General features: G+C 46.5%; 2 protein-coding genes and 1 long non-coding RNA gene across 5 annotated transcripts in view; 1 reads left to right on the top strand and 2 right to left on the bottom strand.

The window, feature by feature from the left end:
* Positions 1-403: 403 nt before the first annotated feature.
* On the bottom strand, positions 404-12,014 carry znf574 (zinc finger protein 574). Of its 3 annotated transcripts, none has more exons than XM_049731474.1 (10): positions 11,852-12,014; positions 10,185-10,346; positions 7,592-8,702; positions 7,249-7,463; positions 6,986-7,165; positions 6,557-6,651; positions 5,850-5,944; positions 3,742-3,887; positions 3,380-3,667; positions 404-2,474 (listed from the first exon to the last, which is right to left on the bottom strand). In XM_049731474.1, the coding sequence occupies exons 2-10, from the start codon at positions 10,338-10,340 to the stop codon at positions 1,863-1,865; spliced, it is 2,898 nt and encodes a 965-aa protein (XP_049587431.1). In that variant the 5' UTR covers positions 10,341-10,346; positions 11,852-12,014; the 3' UTR covers positions 404-1,862. The 3 variants fall into 3 exon arrangements, with proteins under 3 accessions (XP_049587431.1, XP_049587429.1, XP_049587430.1); XM_049731472.2 differs by having other exon boundaries at positions 11,757-11,892; XM_049731473.2 differs by lacking the exon at positions 11,852-12,014 and adding an exon at positions 11,421-11,692.
* Positions 7,826-8,988, top strand: LOC125975850 (uncharacterized). The gene is made up of 2 exons (XR_007484063.1): positions 7,826-7,975; positions 8,237-8,988. It is a non-coding gene; the product is annotated as an uncharacterized lncRNA (long non-coding RNA).
* A 4,712-nt stretch (positions 12,015-16,726) lies between the features above and the next one.
* gsk3ab (glycogen synthase kinase 3 alpha b) overlaps positions 16,727-18,419 on the bottom strand; it is a 12,405-nt gene continuing 10,712 nt past the window's right edge. Inside the window, exon 11 of the mRNA XM_049731688.1 lies at positions 16,727-18,312. Within this exon, the coding sequence (XP_049587645.1) occupies positions 18,251-18,312 (62 nt within the window). The 3' untranslated portion in view covers positions 16,727-18,250. The remainder of the gene's footprint in view (positions 18,313-18,419) is intronic.

The following is an 18,419-nucleotide window of genomic DNA, read 5'->3' on the forward strand; positions in this document are numbered from 1 at the left end:
TTCGACTTCCAGCGGCCGGCGAGCTCGCGCACGCCGCCCGGCACCAACGGGAGGCCGGAAATAGCTCCAAGCTGAGCGGATCGGCACTTTATAAGCACCGCGGAGGAGATCGCGGCGCCTCATTCGACTTCCAGCGGGCCGCGCACTCGCGCACGCCGCCCGGTTCAAATTTTCTAAGTGCAACGCACAATGAGATGCATGAGAAACGGCCTTGGTTACCATCACATTTGAAGCGATGAATACGAACTTAAATTTTATGACTCGGTGTACAAGTCGAGGTCGATTTTTTTCGGTCGATTTTGGATCAAAAAAGGTCGACCAATACACCGGCAAATACGGTAGGATCATTTTGGATTTTCAGTGCCGGCAACCACTGGATTAATTCCATCGAACGACGCACACATTATTTGAATAACAATAGGATTTATTTAATTTGAGGACTAAAAGTCACTAACAATGAATAGAACAGACAATTGGAGTTAACACGCACTTCGCCAAGCTGGTGACAGTGCAGAGGGGTCACTCTGACTCGTACTGCTGCTGAGCTGGGTGCCTTTTCACTCCCACGCTTGTTAGCCCGAAGAGGTGTGCGACAGCAGGGGCTGCCGAAGGTGGAAGATCTACAACTGCAGAGACGTTTTGATGAACTAGTTTGCACAATGTGATTTGAATTAACCCTTTGAGTTAACCCTTAAGCAATCCCAGGGACATTGGGTGTGCCTTTCAGGTCTTTTTTTTCCATTTACCATTTTCCAAGTCATTTGAGCTGTTTTAAATAAAGCGCCAGGGGATGTATATTCATAATTGTCATCTGCTCATGAAATGTGCACAACATGGAAACACAACAGACAAAAATACCCACACCATCAGAAACTCAATTGAATCTAATGCAGTCATTTGTTAAGATTTATATTTGGACTGTCGGCTTTCGCATTGATCTTTTTTTTTTTTATTGTTCACCAGATGGCACTACATTTCGCATTCAAAGCATGCAGTAAACTAACACAAGTAGGAAGATTTTTTGTAAGATTTTCTTCAAGGGTGGCCGACGACCGAATCAATTAGGTGTGTCGCCAATGATGTTGGATAATGGTCATAACAAACACCAGTCTTTCTTCTTACAAGTCCACATTCTGTGTTATAAACTGAACACAAGTCCAAAATTTAGGCTGAAGAAGAGTTTAAAGTAACCTAAATGTTTCCACAACAGTTGTGGGAAGTTTGAATTTGAGGAAAAAACGGATGGTGGACACTTAAAGGATCTTTTCAGGTTTGATTGTATTTTAAGGCAGGATGGTTAAAGCTGCAAAATATTAAGTTTGCGTGAAATGAAAAGAAGATCCTAAAATGCACTCTAAGCTTTAAAGGTGACCTCCATAATGCACATAAACACTTGGTCAATGTCTCACTACTTGTTTGCACTTCAAAATTCACAACAGGTTTTTGATAAAAGAAAATTTGCAATGTGTCCATTTCTTGGACTTTTCTGGTCTTTCCCAATCTCTGTCACAATGTGCTGAGCGCACTAACTCTGTGGCCATATATCGTTTTGTTGATCAATTGCAGTATTTGACGTCGGCGTGCACTCCTCATGATGAAATAGAGGCGTTAAACCCTGATCCGAAATGAGCCAGGGATCGTGGCTCACAACTACTGTTGTGAGTTTTGCCATTCGGCTCCTTGTTAGCAAGTTGTGCAAAAGGCACTGAAGCATTGAACAGATGGGCTTGTATTCCAAAGTTAAGAGAAGGTAAAATCAATCGCACCTCTAACACTTATGAACTTTAGCGCTCAAGTTGACTATCTAATTTTCTTTCCAAGGAATGTATATTTTGAGTGAAACTTCACCCGGGGCTCGACGCTCAAATGGTCTCCTCCACGATGAACTCGATGGAGTGCTGCGGGGACTGTGAGCCGTCCATCATGGTGATCTCGCTGCCGTCCATTGTGATGGTGGGAATGGTGATGCCCTGCGCTCCCAGCATAGATGAGGGCAGGATGACCACCTGCGAGGTTCCGTCCATGCCACTCAGCTCCTCGGCGGGGATCATGACCGCCTCGCCGCCGCCCTCACTGGCCTGCAGCACGTAGATGGTCTGCATGCCGCCGTTGCCGTCGTCCACCTCCACCTGGGTGGCGTCGGCAAGGGAGGAGAGCACTTTGGCGCCCTCCAGCACCTTCTGGACCTGTGCCGCCTCGTTGGCGCTGGCCACTTCCTCGGCGGCCTGGGCAGCCTGGTCGCCGTGCTGCCGGATGTGCTTGTCCAGGTTGGAGCGGGAGCGGAAGGCGGCGGGGCAGTTGGGGCACGGGTACGGCTTCTCGCCGCTGTGGGTGCGGGCGTGCTCGGTGAGGCGGGCCGCCACGCTGAAGCTCTTGCCGCAGATCCAGCAGCAGAAAGGCCGCACGCCGCTGTGGATACGCTCGTGGTCCTGCAGGTGGGGCAGCTGGCGGAAGCATTTGCCGCAGGTGGTGCACTGGCGGAGGAGAAGAAACCGGACAAGACCATTAATATGCGAACCGCTCCCGGTCCGGCTCCAGGGGACTTTTGGCAGGAGAAGCGTCCTCATATTTTACTGTGCCTTCAAGTGCCGCTTGAGCAAAGTTAGTTTTTGCGGCAGCGGGCTACCCGCACGATTTATTGGGCCTCTTTATAGCAAAGACATTCACGCATCAAGAGTTAAACATATTTTATGAGGTTTTTCACAAGGTGGGAAGTGAACAGCAGACGTTATTAGAGCACAACATCATATGCTGCTTGATCCGCATTCTGCGGATTTTTCATACTTTTATGAGCAACTACGCAAAACCGCAGCATCAACGTCTGTGGCTTCCCTATGTCTTCTTTTTTAACTTTGTCGGCGAAATTCTAAGAAAATGCATAATTTCTCTCTGTCGCCTGGCTTCAATTAATATTCAGCCACCGAAGGACAGCCTTTGTTGCATCTCCAATCAAACATCCATCTTTGAGCGCGGCCAGAGTGATGCTGCGTGGTTGCCAACATTAAATCAATTCCCACAGCGGCAAGCAGGGCTGCTTGGTGGGGAGAGTTGATGTCACCGGCACGGCAAAGATGGAGGGTCGCCAGTGGGATGGGGGCGGCAAAAGAGGTGGGGGTGGCGGGGGATTCCCAGAATAGTAACAGGCAGCGAGGGGAGCTGACAGGTCCTAATTCAGCCCGGCCATTAATCACAAGTACAGCGAGGGAGGAAACACCCGTAGGACACACATACACGCACAGGTTGCAAATGGCTCAGGTTCAGAAGTGGCAAAATGGCCGTTGCGGGATCAGCTTGTGACCGTGAATGCTGGATTTCAATTTGTGATGTACGTCATGAAAAAAAAGCAGGTCTTCCCGACGATTCTGAATGACTTTCTTACCTCGAAGGGCCTCTCATTGGTGTGAGTCCTCATGTGAACCTGGAAGGTGGAGTTGTAGGCGAAGCCCTTGAAGCAGATCTCGCACTCGAAGCGGACCCGGCTCTTGGACTTGCTAATTTTGCCCTGGCAGTGGGCCAGCACATGCTCCTCCAGGGCCTTGTTGGAGATGAAACGGCGGCGGCAGGGCCGCACCGGGCACTTGAGCGGCGTCTGGCCGGTGTGGGATAGCCGGTGGAGGTCCAGGCCCTCCTGGGTCATGCAGCGGTGGCCGCACAAGTCGCACTCAATCTGTGGGGGTGTGTTTCAGACTTTCAGGTTCTGATCCTTTGTTGACATGGTGTGGGCAACTCCGTAAGGCTTACCTGTCCTGTGGAGCGCCCTCGTCCTTGTCCTCGCCCGCGTCCGGTGTTCCTCTCCTCCTCGCTTGTGCAGCGCTGCAGGTGGATCTCAAGCACAGACTCGTTGATGAACTGGGAGGAGCAGTGGGGACAGACGACGGGCTCCTTGTCTGAAATGGAAGAAAAGGTGGGATTGTGAATCCAAGTGGAGATGATCACATTAAAGGTCCTGGCTTAAAATCAAGTCTATTTAGGTAGGCTTTCATATGGCCAAAGTTGACAAGTCATTCCCTGATCTTGACCCTCAAAGTTTGCATGTTTTCCCCTTGCTGTGTACGTGTTTTCCAAAAACATGCACTTGAGGCTGATGAAGTCCTCTTAAGGTGTGAATGGTTATTTTCTACATGTGCCCTGAGATTGGCGACCAGTCCAGAATGTACCTGGCTTCTCGGCCAAAGTCAGGGACTCTAATGAGGACAATCGCTAAAGAGAAGGAAAAAATAAATAAAAATCAATGCACAGGCGGTGGCACGCGCAAGTACAAGCGCTGTTCGTTAGTGTGCGTTGTAAAACACATTGAGTGACGTCCCGCTTCAATTCACTGAGAGAGATATTTGACTCCATCTTAACAGAGCTGCAGTGATCATCTGGTGTTTGAGTTTCAGGAGGCGTACAGCTTTCAATTTAGGAGCATTAATAAGCGGCAACAGTATCATTAGATTCTCCGGGGAGAAAAGGTCACATTGGCTCACTGACACTTTGCCACTTCATTCATTCCTAAATGAACACTGTTTTCCCACTCCCAGCCAAAAAACAAAACCAGCCAGAAAAATAATCAGATATTTCTCAACTGAACATTAAAACAAATTTTCATTTTTACAGCAGGAGAATAAAAAATACACGAGTTCCCACTTTAGACGTAGTCTCATTCTTAGAGCGACTGCATCACCAGGATTGATGTGCAAGTCAGAACGAGGTTGCCATCTTGCGCTAACTCAATAAAAGAAATGTCATAATTACAGTAACCCACATGGCAGGGCGTCACAATACTTTCATTTTCCACTCAAATGGCATAAGTCAAGATAGGCTCAACTCTATTCTCTCTTCTCTATTAGGTGCTAAAGTTCTATTCTGAAAATTCCTGGTTTACTCCCCGCACCAAAAAGAAAAAAACAACAACAGGGAGGCCGTAAATGAGCGCACATCTCCGTGATTGGACTGCTAACACATTAACAGTGCCAATGCTGCAAGTTTTGCGTGACTAATTATTGCAAGTGATGCTCAGTCTCTCGTGATCAGCTCATCAATGAATTGGCGGCAGATATCCTGGGTCTATTTAGCGAAAACCAAATGCTCTCCTGCTGGGATGAAAACAGGTCTGGGGAAGAAGGAGGAGAAAAAAAAAGAAGCCAACCAATGGATCATGAGCACGTCAAGGGGTCGTTACCCCAACGGCTGGCAATCTGCTAACCATCAGCACCTTTCTACTCCAGGAGGGACGACCGTCCCGCTCTGGCCCCTCCTTCCCCTCGGGAAGCAACAAATTAAACTTTTATTAAGGACAATCTTGCCCGATGGCCCAGTGCTGATCGGCGGATCAATGTCTTCAATCATCTCTCGCCGAAGAACGCCGTACCTCTGACCTTTGCCTCAGGCGGACTCATCAAGCTTAACTAATGAGCCCCCCCCCCCCCCCCCCCTTGTCCCCCACCTTCCTGATTAAGATGAAGTGTGGGCACGTTGACCCAATTCATATACCTGCACCTTTCCCATTCCGTTCCACTTGAGACACAGATCAATGCAAAGTCGCTAACCTAATGCATGGGCGCAGCAACGCCGACGTATGTTTAGTAATGAACAAGATTGACCAGGTGAGCAGGCAGGCATTTATTGCCGAGTCAATAGTAATTCACTGGGAGTTGCACTAATAAGAACATCATAATTGATTCGTTTCCATTACGGCATAGCGGATTTTTCATTACGCGCTGATGCCTGCTCTTCCGTTCCCGAACAGAAACACAAAACGACTGACGGGGAAGATAACGCAAAAAAAAGGAGCGCAAACCGTTTCCTGCTAGAGTGCTTTCTTCCCGCTGACAATACAAATTGGGTAGGTTCAGGGGGGCTCTGACCTTGATGGGTGAGGGAGTGCAGGTCGAGGTCCTTCCTGCGACTGAATGCCTCTCCGCAGTCCGGGCAGGGGAATGGGTTGCTGGTGTGGAGAAGTCTGATGATTTAAAACAATTATACACTTTTTAAATATATGACTAAATAGTCATGAGTGTCTGAACTAGAAGAACAGCAGTAAACTAAACCCTACTTTACGTGCAGATTTTTGCTGCTCGTGACAGAGCTGTCGCCATGTCCACTTAAGGACACAACCTGTCAATAGTGTACAAATGCAATCGTTCTACTCAAAGTCAATGAGAACTGCGACATTGTTCTGAAAATAAAGAAGCTAGGGAGGTGACTTCATCAGCCATTTCACCTCATACTCACAAGAAGAAAATAGACAGACACGGTGTACACATTTCCTCCCTCCTATCCTGTCCTATCCTGCCCTGTCCGCTTAATTTGCTTGGGCTGTCTGTCAATCATACGTGGCTGAAACTCAAGGACGTCGAAGATATCCGGGCACGGCGTGTTCAGAAAGCTTAAAGGTCCGACATAGCTGCTACACGGCCAGCCGAGAGAAGGGCGTTAATCTAAATGTCATCCTGTGATAATGGGACATACATTTAACTGGATTGCCAAGGCTGAATATTCTTACTGAAGAGAAAATAGTGCCGCGAGACACAAAAGAATACATCAAACAATACAGAGAAAGGAAACGTGTTACTTGTGATGGTTGAGCTGTTCCTCTGTGTTAAAGTGCGAAGGACAGAGGGGGCACGAGAAGAGACCGTCTCCAACGTCACCATCTGCAGCATACATCTGCAGCCAAGGACACAGTGAAGGACAAAGGAGGAGGGAAAAAAAAAAAGATTAGTAAGCAAGGTCTTGAAAAGCCTTGTGCAGTACGCTTTATTCAGCCTTTAACGCAGTGAAACGCAAAAGACTAGCACCTACAGAATCCTTCACATTAAATAAAAATAATGCACTAGAGGGCTCACTAAAGAGCAAGCGTAAACAAAGCCAAATAAACAAACATGAAGCGATATTACACAAGAATTTGTGTCAAGAGGCAAATGTTTTTGTTACGGTGGGAAGGTAAAGGACCAATGGTAGAGGCGTGCCTCTTGTTGAAGAGGGAGAAAAGGGGACCGACCGGTTTGCGTCCGCGCTTGCGGCGAGGCTGGTCCGAGGTGTGAATGAGCTGGTGCCTCTTGAGAGTGGCGGCCTGCGTGAAATCTTTGCCGCACACTTCGCAGCAGAAGGGCCTGTTGCCGCTGTGACTCATGGTGTGGCGCAGCAGGCTCTGCGAGTTGGTGAAGGACTTAGAACACACCTGCAGGACAACGGCAAGGCAAGGCAAGGCGTGACGTGGCTGACTTGTGTTGCTGCAGTGCGCTTAAAGATTCTGACGGCCACCTTGCAATTGAAGAGCTTCTCTCCGGTGTGGCTGTAGACGTGCGTGCGCAAGAAGACACGCCTGGTGAAGGTTTTGCCGCAGTAGGGGCATACGTGGGGCAGGGCGGTGCGGGACCAGTCCTGCAGCAGCTTGGCGGGTGGTGGGAGGTTCGCCGTGTCCACCGGAACTGCTGCCCCGCCCTCCGCTTCCTCTTTACCGCTAGAATCCTTGTTTCCTAAAAAGAGAAATAATCACTTTTGACATAAACAGGCTAGAAAAGCAGATTTGAACATCTTTCCTCAGCAAAGGCCTGATCGTTGCATTGTCAGCTTTCTTACATCAGTTTTGCGGAGTCCACTTTACCTTTGCCAACGATCCGGAAAACCTGCCTGCTCCTCTTTGGGGCTGGTGCATCCAACTCAGTGAGCGAGTGCTTTGAGGTCTGCGCCTCCTCCGTAGGCGACGCGATCTCGTCGCCGGTCTCCACTTCATCTATCGGGCCGCACTCCAGAACGCGGTGCTGCCTGCGATGGTACAGGTACTGGGTGGTGTTCATGAAGGTCTCCTTGCAGTAGGAGCAGGAATGGATGGGCGTGTCCAGGTCGTGCATGGACCGACGATGCGTGGCCAGCACGGCGGCGCTGTTGAAGCTGCCGCCGCATTGGAGGCACAGGAAGACCTCGGCGGGCTGCGCCGAAGAAGTGGAGGGCGCGCCGTCCGGCTCCTGCCCCTCCGCCGCGCTGCTGTGTGGGTACATTTTCTCTGATTGGCTGCTCGCCACCGTGGTGCTTCCTTCGCCTTTCTGCCGGTGTTGCTTGCGGTGGTAAAGGAAGAGGGTGGTGTTGAGAAAACTCTCGCCGCACACGGTGCAGTGGTGCAAGGCCTCCTCGAAGCCATGCGTCTTGCGGTGGGCCACCAGTTCGGAGACCAGGCCGAAACAGGAGCCGCAGTCCACGCACAGCAGCACCGGATCAGGCTTTGGCTTCTTTAATGCGCCTCTCTTCCTAGGAGACGACTCTTCCTGCGCAGATGACACTGTGACCACCTCAGGAGCCGCCGGTTCGGAACCGTCGCACCACGAAGCTTCGACGTCTTGTGTTTGTTCCTTTTCTAATCCTAAAGCGTCCGCTCGGTCGGACTCATGCTCACTCATGTTACGCTCGGCGACGGGATGAGGTTCCTCGGCGGGGAACCCGGACTGCGGCTCGTTGTCCGACTCGCCCACGACGACGGCCCTCATACAGACACCTTCTTTGCGATGACTCTGCCATTGGTCCAGGCTCTTGAAGAGCTCCTCGCAGTCCCCGCACTGGTAGAGGATTCGGGGCTGATCCAACAGTTGATCTTCGCTGAGCTCGGTCTCTTGGGCCTCCATGTCAGCCACCTGCACCACATTATCGTCAGACTGTGCCGACAGTGGCTCCAGCTCCACTTGGATTTGCGGGCCGACCATCTCCTCCTGTGTTAGGGCCGGCTGCGAGAACACAATGGATAAGGGAGAAAGAACAGAATAAATGTTCCTTTGGTTGGAGAATAAAAATAAAGGAAATTTTTATTGCCACTGTTAGATGACTAAATGCAACAAATTTGTAAAAAAAAAAAAAACATGTACTTTCATTCGTATCATAAAGCAAAAAGGTAGTTCTGCACTTGTCAAGGCGCTACACCTACAACTTCCTCGCTCAGATTGACCGTAAATGTTTGCGTGCACTGAACGTCAGTGTAAACGCTCTCTTCATCCAATAAAAACATTAACGGCTGTTGTTATGTGGCTATATTCCTTAATAAACAAGCAAATGATAGCCAATGGAGTGGGATGGCATGCGTTATGTCAAAGCTCCTGAAGCTTAATGGCTCCCATCTCCCTGGGTGAATGCAAATTGAAAATTATTTGGAAAATTATCAACAGCAATTCAACAGTCACACAAAATACAAAGACAACGATGGAGGACAAAGGCGCATGATCCAGAGCTGGCAAGACGGCCTGGGCCGTTAGCGAGCATCATGAGCATCAGTCTGCCGAGTGACCTCATTAGCAGCCGTGGCCGGCTGTTCCGAAGCCCCGCCACATCGATTGCCATCTCGCAAATATGGAACCTTTTTCCAGACATGAGATTGAGCTCCACTTGCAGGGTCAGCGTCAGAAAAACTGCACTTAAGACTGGAGAACTTTTTCTAAAGTATCGGTTTTGTCTGTATGACTATTGTTTCAGGCCAAAAGGTAAGCATTTCTATTTTTGTATACTACCATCTTAATTGAGATTTCAAACAGCGAGACGTCGTAGAGTCCGTGAACCTCGTGAGGATAAGTGGTTCAGATAATGGACGGGTGGATCAAAGTAGTGAACCCTGTATATGGATATTGCGAGACGACTTCAAAGTTTCATTGAAACGTATTGAAATGCAGTCTTTCTACGTGCATGCTTAACCATGCAGGACCGCCGCAGTTCTACTGCTCTGCATTAGCAAATTCGCAAGTCTTCAAGGGAATCTATCCTCTGTTAGCTAATGAAAACCGTGGCTGTGTGTTTATTTTTGTGCCTGTGACGCTGTGGAATCTTGTAGTAATTTATTGTAGTTACAATTTATTACTTATGACAAAAATATGATGAAACAAATCAAATCTGCGACAATGACTTGATGGAGGTCCATAATTGACTTTTCTGCACAACTCCACGTTTGCAACATTGACAGCGATACAATTTGTTCTCTCAGTGAGAAAAGTGTTCAGCCCTCAGTCCCGCTGAGCTAATCAATTCTGAGAACAAAAAAATCCCGCCGAGCGGCCTATAAATTGTGGCAAACAAGCTCCGCGTTTAGTGCTCAGCTGCAGGTCAATGCTACCATTTAGGGATTTTCATTATTAATCAATGGAGCCACGAGCACCTCACGGCGATGCTACGAACACTTTTTGTAGCACTTTTTGGAGGAATTCAAACCAGCGAGCTTTTATTACCTGCGTTTGGAGCACCGGAACAATCATAGGCGTGACGCGGGACGAGTCCGCCTGGTCCTCCTCGGCCGTGCAAGTCATCTGGTGCTTCAGCACCTCTTCCAGGGTGTTGAACTCCTTGTAGCAGGGGAAGCACATGTACACCGACTGAGTCTCCATGTCCCCCTGCAGTAGGCGAGAAAATATCAGAAATTAAAGATTTGTGTGCTGCAACTGAAAACATTAGCTTTCAATATAAAAGCAATTGTATGTGTGTTGTGTATGTGCTTCTGGTGCAAACATTGCCCTCTCCTGATGGAAGACAAGAGTGCCAGTTGTGATGTCACTGTATGCAGCTTGTCTCCCCGCCCTAATTTGTAGGCACATTTCATGTTGTTCAAGAACCACCTTTCTGCGCTTCTGACATCCAACAATATGCGACGATGGTTCTCCCTGATTTGGCCTTGCAGGATTGTACGATTGCTTAGTGACGTTGGTATAACATCACGCTGCTAAACCTGCGAGGTCTGTAAGCGCCTCACTTAGTACATGTTAACAACCTGCTTTAGCTAGGAAAGGCAGTCCTTTAAATTCAAGGGGCACATTTGGAGGAGTGGTCTGGGGGCTCATTTCAAACCACTATTTTAAATCATGAACAACGGATTGAGTATTTGTGCTTAGTAACAGTAATCTAATTGATTGCATTGCAGTTTGCGTTTATTTTTCAATAACTGCTGGGGAAATTTGTTCACATTTCAGACCTTTGGACATTTTAGTCTTCAATGAACAGAACATGATTTTGAAATGTTGGGGTCAATTAAACAAGCCTTGTACTCCAATGAGTGTATGACTGTACTTGGTAGTGTTTTTATTACATATACATTGTGTTGTTGTGTAACTTGCACGTCTTTTTGACCAGATCACCAACTTCTGCTCAGTGGATTATTTTCTAGTTGAATTTTAAGACTGAGCGGGAATTACAAACACAGAACCGACAAAGTCTGAAGATGAAAGCCAAACGGCCTAACTGTCGGTGTGCGTGGGCCTTTAAGTAGCGTCCACACCATTTCAAAAGGCGCGATGATTCTCTTTTGGTCTTACTAAACCACAGCAACACACATTTTTTTTTTTTTAAAGCCCAATGAAACGCACACTATTGAAAGCGAACACAGGAAAGGTGGATTGGGGCTTCGTTTTAATTGTACATAAAAAAATACGTTCGATGGCGGCGAGCAGCTCGGCAGCTAATTTAGCAGTCACCGTCATGGACAGGAACCGTTGAGCTAAATGGCCGCCCGGCTAATAGCAAAAGCTAACGGCGTGGCCGCGAGATAGCTCCAAAAGCTAACGAAGCGGCCTCGTCTTCGACGCGTTTCAGCATCCCAAACGCTAACATAAGTATTCCTCTAAAACACTTAGATCACTTATGCTTCCTCGTCAAGGTTCTACCATGAAGGGGGTGGAGAAGAAGAAAACCGAGGAGAAGAAGAAGGAGGCGAAGGAGAAGAAGAAGAGAATACTTAAGACGGAGGGCGGGATACCCTTCTTCGGTGGTGTAATGGCGGCGATAGTCTAAAAGTCTCGCCGTTCCCTTACCGGTGAAATGTTGTCCATATGATAACATACGGAGTAAGAAACGATGCCCCAAAAGTATGGGGGGAAAAAAAGTGATCGAACGTCGAGTAACTCACCGCGGCTTGCCGTTACGTTTTGACGTCGACGCTTGAAGGGGAACTAAAACAACAAGTTGGGTCGGGGCTTGGTTGGAAGAAGCGCGGCGCTGATTTGTCCAGGTGGTCCCGTAATCCGCCAATGGCGTTCGCTGACACTGAATATTTGATGGACGAAAGCGCGCTAAAACACGGCGGAAACGTAACCCGTCAGATGCAAATGTAGTATGTCCACTACGGAAGAGGATTAGGGCTAGTGGGGGGGGGGGCTTCTGACCTTTTTTCTCAAAATTCTGACTTTGAAGTGAGAATTCCCACTTTAAAGTCAAAGTTCCCACTTGACAGGATTCTGACTTTTTTTTCTTTTTTTACAGGATTCTGACTTTTTTTCTTACAGACATCTGACTTTAATGTGAGAATTCCCACTTTAAAGTCAGAATTCTGAGCCCTAATCCATGTACTCAACTGCAATTACTACACTCCCATTAATCCTTAGTAGTACTCATTCAACACCTGAAATGCATAATGCACAATTTAGATGTGTCATGAAGCCTGTGTTTCAATATTAAGGTACTCATTTCAGATCTGTATTTCAATATATTATTCATTCTATATTTGTTTTTCAGAGCTGACAACCTATAGTATTTCACTTCCTGAACATTTTGAAGTTTCACGATTTAAAAATCCTGCCAGGAATATTACAGTATCACTGCACACTTCAGTAAAGGCTATGAATATATACTAACCTCACTAAATCCAAGGCATTGCAATTGCACAAATTAATATTAACGGTTCAGAAAAAGAAATTAATCACAAAATTACTTGATTTTATTACTTGAGACATTTTTGTGGGTCTACACTTGTTAGACATGACTAAAAGATTTCACGTCACAATAAAGCTTGCTTCTAGCGCTGAATGGGAGGGGGGATACTTTTATTTGATCACTATAGAGACCGCTTCACCCGACGACCGGAAATACTTTTGTATACTAACCTTTTTTTTGGGGGGGGGGTTGGTGTTGGTTGAGTGAGTCATCCTGGGTGAAATTGAAAGGGGGTGTCTGAACTTTAAATTTTAAGTTGCCCTCATTCTTAAACAAGAAAAATAAACGCTGCTGAATACAAAGTAGACCTTTGATTTGTTTTAAATATACAGTATCTCACAAGTGAGTATACCCCTCTCATTTCTGCAATATTTAATCATATCTTGTCATGGGACAACACTGAAGAAATGACACTTTGAGACCATGTTAAGTAGTCACTGTAGAGCTTGGACCGCAAAGTAAATGTATTGTTACTTCAAAGTAACTCAAAATACAATGAATGTGTAAAATGCTGGCGACAAAAGTGAGTACACCCCAACTGAAAATGTCAAAATTGGACCCAAATGTCAATATTTTGTATGGCCACCATTATTTTCCAGCACCGACGTTTTAGGCATGGAGCTCACCAGAGCTTCACAGATCGCCGCTGGAATCCTCTTCCATGATGACATCACGGAGCTGGTGGATGTTGGAGACCTTAAGCTCCTCCACCTTCCGTTTGAGGATGCCCCACAGATGTTCAATAGGGTTTAGGTCTGGGGACATGCTTGGCCAGTCCATCACCTTGGCAGTGGTCGTCTTGGAGGTGTGTTTGGGGTCGTTATCGTGTTGGAATACTGCTCCGCGGCCCAGTTTACGGAAGAAGGGGATCATGCTCTGCTTCAGTATTCCACAATACATGTTGCCATTCATTGTTCCCTCAATGAACTGTAGCTCCCCAGTGCCAGTAGCATTCATACAGCCCCAGAACATGACGCTCCCACCACCATGCTTGACTGTAGGCAAGACACACTTGTCTTTGTACTCTTCACCTGGTTGCCGCCACACATGCTGGACACCATCTGAACCAAATATGTTTATCTTGGTCTCATCAGACCACAGGACATGGTTCCAGTAACCCATATCCTTAGTTTGCTGGTCTTCAGGATATGGATCCAATTTTGACATTTTCAGTTGGGGCGTACTCACTTATGTTGCCAGCATTTTACACATTCATTGTTGTATTTTGAGTTACTTTGGAGTAACAATACATTTACTTTGCTATTAGCTCTACAGTGACTACTTAACATTGTCTCAAAGTGTCATTTCTTCAGTGTTGCCCCATGACAAAATATAATTAAAGCATTGCAGAAATGAAAGGGGTGTACTCACTTTTGTGAGATACTGTATATTTAAGAGTCCTATAATAGGGCAGCAAATCAGTAGCACTTTTACAATATTTCTGACCTTCACTGGTGTGTAACATTTCTATGGGGAGTTTTTAAACAAAGCTCAGCACCCATTGGCACATCCATTGTGCATGGATATTTCAGCACTTACTATTTCTCTCTCACACCCAGTCAGACTACCTCAAGGGAATCATTTGAAATTCTGACAAGACTCCTCTATAAAAGCGCAGTAGGTTTTAATGAAGTCTGCTTGTGAGCGTAAACCCTTTGAGTATTAATGTGCTCGCTGGCGCACTCTCTGCTGACTCTTGTTTTTTCTGAATATACATGCAAAATTAAATGTTTGTCCTCATGCGGGCCGACCCATTCATGTATTAGCCTCTCAGCCAAAACTGTGCAACCTAATGAGATCAAATACAAAAGCTCGAGCAGATATCGTCCCTTTACAACCTCTGTCAAGAAGTTGCCCGGGAGCCTTGTCGGTTCTGAATTCACACATTACTGATAGTGTTGAGAAAGAGGAAGGAGGGGCAAAACATATGAAGCTCCTGGAGCTTCATCTCAGTAATGTTTTTCCTTCAAGGTTGAGAGTGGCTGTGGCCCATCTGGCCGCAAGCCATCTCTTCAATACCCATTTGGCGTCTGGTTCGCAAGTCTGGTGGGAGTTCCTCATCCTCCGGTTGGTCGGCAGGGCATCCAAGGGCACACTTTGATTGACTCGTCACTCTGTGAATATAATAGTTTATGCGGCACAGTGGAAGCTCGCTGCGATTGCTCCATTGCCAATTTGGTAAGTGTCGGGCTGGTTGATAAACGGTAGCGGGAGATTGAATAAAACCACTGTGAACTTATTAAGTGTCGGTAAAGTCACAAGGGACAGTCAATATTGTCCTGATGGGGGAAAAGGAAAATCACGTCAGCAACTTGGAAGGAGTGACACAAAAAAGGGTGGCGTCAGCACCTTTTCAAGAATTTTTGCTGATCACTAAAGTAAACGTTTGACTGTGTATCTTAAAAAAGGCAATAGTTTGCGTTTTGTGCAGACACCAGCCAAAGGTTTTCAAATACACAATCGATGTAAAGGGTTTACAACAACACATGACCTCAGAGGAGGATTTCAACAAAAGGCCACCACAGGAAGGAGAACTATACTCCCCTTTCTGCACTCTCTCTGTGATTCAGTCTGATTCCACTCAGGTCAGGTGCCATTTCCTGGGAGGGATTCTCTCAGTTCTGTCTCCCAAACTCTACAGGTTACATCTCTCATTCAGCATTCTCCTTGGTCTACACTTGCAAATTCCACAAGTTGGCCTGTCCCCTGCTGCAGTCTTTGGCAAGATTCCATTAGTATTGCATGAGGGATGTCATTATTCAACATATCTAGTCCGTAAACTTATTCCATCAGTCAAAATCACATGGAGATTCTGTCAGACAGGCACAATCTCTCAAGACTAGATTACGCAGCTCAACTGCAGCCCGACTCTCTATGGATTCTTTCAATTTTGGAAGCAATCTCAGACCGCCTGTCCTCAGGTGAAATCTATCCAGTCTCAGGGACTACCAGTTAGTCTCCCTCACCCCTCAGGTGCAGCCGTCAAGAGTATTCCATCAGTCTTGCTGCCTCGAGTACAGTTACTTTGGAGTTTCAAGCTCCAGGAGGATTCCATCAGTACCTTCCCTTAGGCGCAACTTCTCCAGAATGAAATTTGTCTTCAAAATTTGGTTGGAAGTTTGCCTTGGGTATGGTTGGAAGTTTGTCTTGGGTATGGATTTCATTATTTCAGTTCTTCCTGGTTTTTCATTTGAGTCACGAGCCGATATGACTCAATGCGAGACTGGCTGCAGTCTCAACTTTTAAAACAAACTCCAAGCACATGGATTCCCAACATCTTCATCTCTTCACCTGCATGATTGAAATTGAAGTTTAAGGATGGAGCCAAAGAACCCGCCACAGCTTTAAAAAAACTAAGTATAGCAAGTGTTGAAGAGTAGCTACGAAAAAAAGAAAACTAATTATTCAGGTGCACTGCCAATGCCTATAAATATTCTAGAAAAGATGGAGACTGTTACTGCGAAGCCCGAGACTTCATTAAAACCTACAATTCCTCCTTTACACAAGAGTCTTGTGTGAATGGAAAATGATTGCCTTAAGACAATGAGCGTGAGCGCGAGCGCACACGCACGTTTGGTCCTGGTTAAATATCCATGTACTACTTTAGATGGAGGTTGAAGCCACACTGTCTAACTCTAACCCGTTTGTTTACCTGCACTTGCACCTTTTGAATTTGAATCATGCTCAGTTTGGATTGGCAGGCAAGTTCACAAACAGCGGTGTTGAATTGCTGCCGTTTGGTGCAAGACGCGCCACTCAAACTACACTCTCAAAAGTCACAAACCAAAAGTGGCACAATTCTTTGGCTTTTGTTTTTTTGGGGGCTTGGGGTGCAAGAGTCAAGAGTGGTAAAGTTAATAAAAGTTGAGGCCGAAACAAATTGCCTTGACATATTTTCCCTTTTGTTCCAGTCAGCGTGAAATGATTAACTCACAGGCACCAATCACGTCACAGCGTTCCCACGGCGTTTGTGAGAACACGGTGACACAATCGGAGTCGCAATTACAGCTGTGACACGATCAGCACCTCGATTACAGACGCACAATTAAAACACGGCTGTGCGGAGACGGCAACAGTTTCATCACTTTATTAATGAGTTGAATTACTTATAGCAACAAACAAAAAAACTGTCTCTCTCCCCCCATCCCTCCTTGGTCATCCCCTCTAGCCGACCGTTTTTCACTGTTCTCCGCACCAATGGTCTGTAATCAGACCGTGGGTCGGGGCTGCTAAAACCGATTTTAAAAAGTAACATTAAAACAGCGTGTCGTACAACAGTGGACGGACGGTCGGACACGATCAATGAAAGGCTGTTTTCACCTACGACACGCGTGCGTGTGCACATACATACGCATACACACAAGCGCACACACACATACACAAGTGCACACAAGCGCACGCACACACACACCCTTATAACGCTCTGTTCACAATGGAAACAAGCGTTCCACCAGAGGACTGGCGATCCGAGTCAAGGTACAGTATCTTGGATGTGACTACGTTTTCTGCCCCACTACTACACGATTTTGAAAATAATATACAAAAAGAAACCAAACACACAACACAATAAATAAAACAGTTAAGACAACTATGGTCATGACAGGAGAAATGGAAGGAGAGAGATTCAGTTGTGAGACTTTTTTGTTCCATTTTTCCCTCCCTACTGAACCAGGGATCCCCCCCCCCAAAAAAAATAAAAGGTAATACCGTATTTACAGACTGCGACTGAGGATAAAGAGTCTGGTCGCTTGGACGCGCCATCTACTGGAGAAAAAAAAAACATTACAAGAACAACAATTGAATAATAACAAAAAATAAGAGTTGATATTTACAGATTAGCTGTGTTGTGGAGGAGCAAGGACAACCAGGAGGGAAGGGGCTCAAAATTCAAGGTCCGAAACAGGAAGTCACTCTGGAGGAAGTACTGTAGCTTTCGGTCAAAATGATGATGAGGAGATTGGACCCGTTTGTTTAGCCTGCTGAAACACTTTCCAGCTTACATGCTCGATACGTGAGCTTCTGCTATTCATACAGTGGCCCTCAACGCCCACATTTAAAAATAATAGGTCACGGTAAAGCGGGGAAAAGAGAGGCTGCTGCAGTGTGCTTCCTTTGTCATAAAATGTTTTTTAAAATCACCTAATCTAAAAACGGTGCTATCAGCAGGCAAAATGTTTGACTGCTTCAAAGAACCCAATTGACTTGGTTGTTTTAGCAAACGAACAGAGAAGGTTTTGTATCTTTTGGGTGATTGTCATTCTCCATAAGCCAAATGGCCACTCCACATAAAACAAGCTAAATAAAAACGAGGGGTGGGGGGGGACACACGAGGGGGTAAAACGTCCGTAACACAGACAATGCTTGTACAACCCCAAACATCCCACAGAACATGGACTTATAAAGTCAGCTTATATATAGATGAAGCCTATCAGGGGGAGGAAACAGCAATGCATGACGCGTGTGTGTTTGTGTGTGTGTGTGTGTGTGTACGTGCGTGCGTGTGTGAGAGACTGTGTGCTGTATAGTCTTTTTAAGTGTTGAGAGGAAGAAGAGGAAAAGAAAAAGAAAAAAACTATGGCAGGGTGGTGTTGGCTGTTTAGGTACTGTTGTTGATGGAGCCGGACAAGGGCTGGGCAGGACTGTCTGACGCACTGCCATCTGCAGAGCGAAAAAGGCATTACACATTTGGCAGTAAAATATGCAAGAAAAAAAGGTGTAAATATGTAAGTCATGGGTACTTGTACACACAGCTGCACTTTGTTTTT

This window comes from Syngnathus scovelli, chromosome 9, assembly GCF_024217435.2.
Source record: "Syngnathus scovelli strain Florida chromosome 9, RoL_Ssco_1.2, whole genome shotgun sequence".
In the NCBI taxonomy this organism is placed as follows: Eukaryota; Metazoa; Chordata; class Actinopteri; order Syngnathiformes; family Syngnathidae; genus Syngnathus; species Syngnathus scovelli.